The sequence below is a fragment of the Priapulus caudatus genome, unplaced genomic scaffold (genome assembly GCF_000485595.1).
Source record: "Priapulus caudatus unplaced genomic scaffold, Priapulus_caudatus-5.0.1 Scaffold43, whole genome shotgun sequence".
Lineage (NCBI taxonomy): Eukaryota > Metazoa > Priapulida > Priapulimorpha > Priapulimorphida > Priapulidae > Priapulus > Priapulus caudatus.
In genome coordinates this window covers 708,391-710,128 of record NW_014577104.1, presented here as the reverse complement: position 1 = coordinate 710,128, position 1,738 = coordinate 708,391, and the positions used below count along the sequence as shown (strand labels likewise).

At 39.8% G+C, this 1,738-nt stretch overlaps 1 protein-coding gene across 1 annotated transcript in view; it reads right to left on the bottom strand.

Moving 5' to 3' along the window:
• LOC106820685 (mediator of RNA polymerase II transcription subunit 14-like) overlaps nucleotides 1–1,738 on the bottom strand; it is a 50,963-nt gene that overhangs the window by 30,679 nt on the left and 18,546 nt on the right. The window contains exons 11-12 of the mRNA XM_014825188.1: nucleotides 1,228–1,271; nucleotides 902–990 (exon numbers count right to left, since the gene is read on the bottom strand). Of these exons, the coding sequence (XP_014680674.1) occupies nucleotides 902–990; nucleotides 1,228–1,271 (133 nt within the window). The remainder of the gene's footprint in view (nucleotides 1–901; nucleotides 991–1,227; nucleotides 1,272–1,738) is intronic.

The window sequence follows — 1,738 nt, the reverse complement described above, 5'->3', positions numbered from 1 at the left end:
GGGGGGAGCGGGTGGAGGGGGCTCTAATAGCAAAAGCAGTTGTCCTTTGTTAACAGCCAACAATTCCATGTTTAACACTCCTCTTGAGGGTCAAAAAGTTATCAGACACTTAATTTTCGCACGTCAGCGGAAAGTAGATTTCATGGTCCTTTCAATAAAGTGATAAAAACGGTAGGTATAAAATGAAAAAGTTTTGCACTCGGTCCGTTAGACCATGTCCTCAGAAAATGTCTGATATCTGACCTTTCCCGCACTGCCCTTTGACCTTTGACCTCCAATTTCTCGCTGGAGATGGATTTCCTTCCCATCACACTATACATCGAATATTAGGAGCGTAGGTTGAGCCGTTGAGATTTGTGCCGCAATTCCGTATTTCCTCCTATACCTTAAGTTAAGGGGGAAATATTCCCCCTCCATTGACACAGCTTGACCTTTGACCCTTGACCCCCAAATTCGACATCCCGAGTCCTTTTCGCGATCCCCCCGACGTCCCGAATATCAAGACCGTACGTCGAGCGGTTAAGATTTGTGCCCAACTGTTGACGGACGGACGGATGAATGGACAATCATGCGATTCTACAAGCTGCATCTGACTTTGTCAGCTGAGATAAAAATAATACAAAATTGCTGACTATGAAAATTTAGTAAATAAAAGTTTGCACCAACCTAGCAACCCTAACCTTTATTTCAATGCAGCCAGGACTTATCTAACCATGTACGTTTGCTTAGCTAGACAAATATGTTTCAAGAATTGATGATTGCGAAACGGCCACACATTTGCATCTTTCACGTCTGTTGGTGTATAGAACAGCTTCAGTAGTTCCCATCACAACAAAATGACAGCAAAAGTGGAGGAGTCTACTTAATTATCCATGTCCCTAATTAATGAGGGGAAGCTCACCTCCAGTATGTGACGGACAGACATCGGCCCGGGGTGTACTCGGCAATGCGTATAGAAGCACCCAGTCGCTCCTGCATCAGTTTATCCGCCTAAAAACATGAACGCAAACTGTCAGTGCCAGACACATGATGGCAGTGGGCATATTTACCAACAACACACGCACACCTTCGTCTAACATTTTTATTGCATGTGTAAATGCAAACAAATGATAAAAAACTTTTATTTCATTTTGAATCTAAACTGGTTAATATAAATAGTAGAAATTATAAATAGTGGCAAAATCTTAGATAGTATTGTCATCACTGACTGTCGTTACTGATAGCTACCTGGAAATTGAGTACTTCCAGCTGCAAGCTTTGGCAAAAAGAATCTGACAAATTATGTTAAGAAAAAAATCCAAGACAGGTAAGTACTCGTAATTATCATCCAGGGTTCACACACTTTCGAAACACTTCTCCGGGAGTTTTTCAGGATTTCATTGATCCATATTACATGGCCACGAGATTTTAGCCGCATTTAATCGCCGTGCCTGGTATGACCAATCAGCAATTAGTGAACAAACTCTTGTACAAACCAAAGTTTATTGTCTCCTGGATAAGATCCGGACCAGCACAGCCCTTGTTATCTCACAAATACTATCCAACACACTGTATTGGGTATATAATATAGTATACTATACAATATACTATATTGGGTCTATAATATAGTATACTATACAATATACTATATTGGGCATATAATATAGCATACTATACAATATGCTATATTGGGTCTATAATATAGTATACTATACAATATGCTATATTGGGTCTATAATATAGTATACTATACAATATG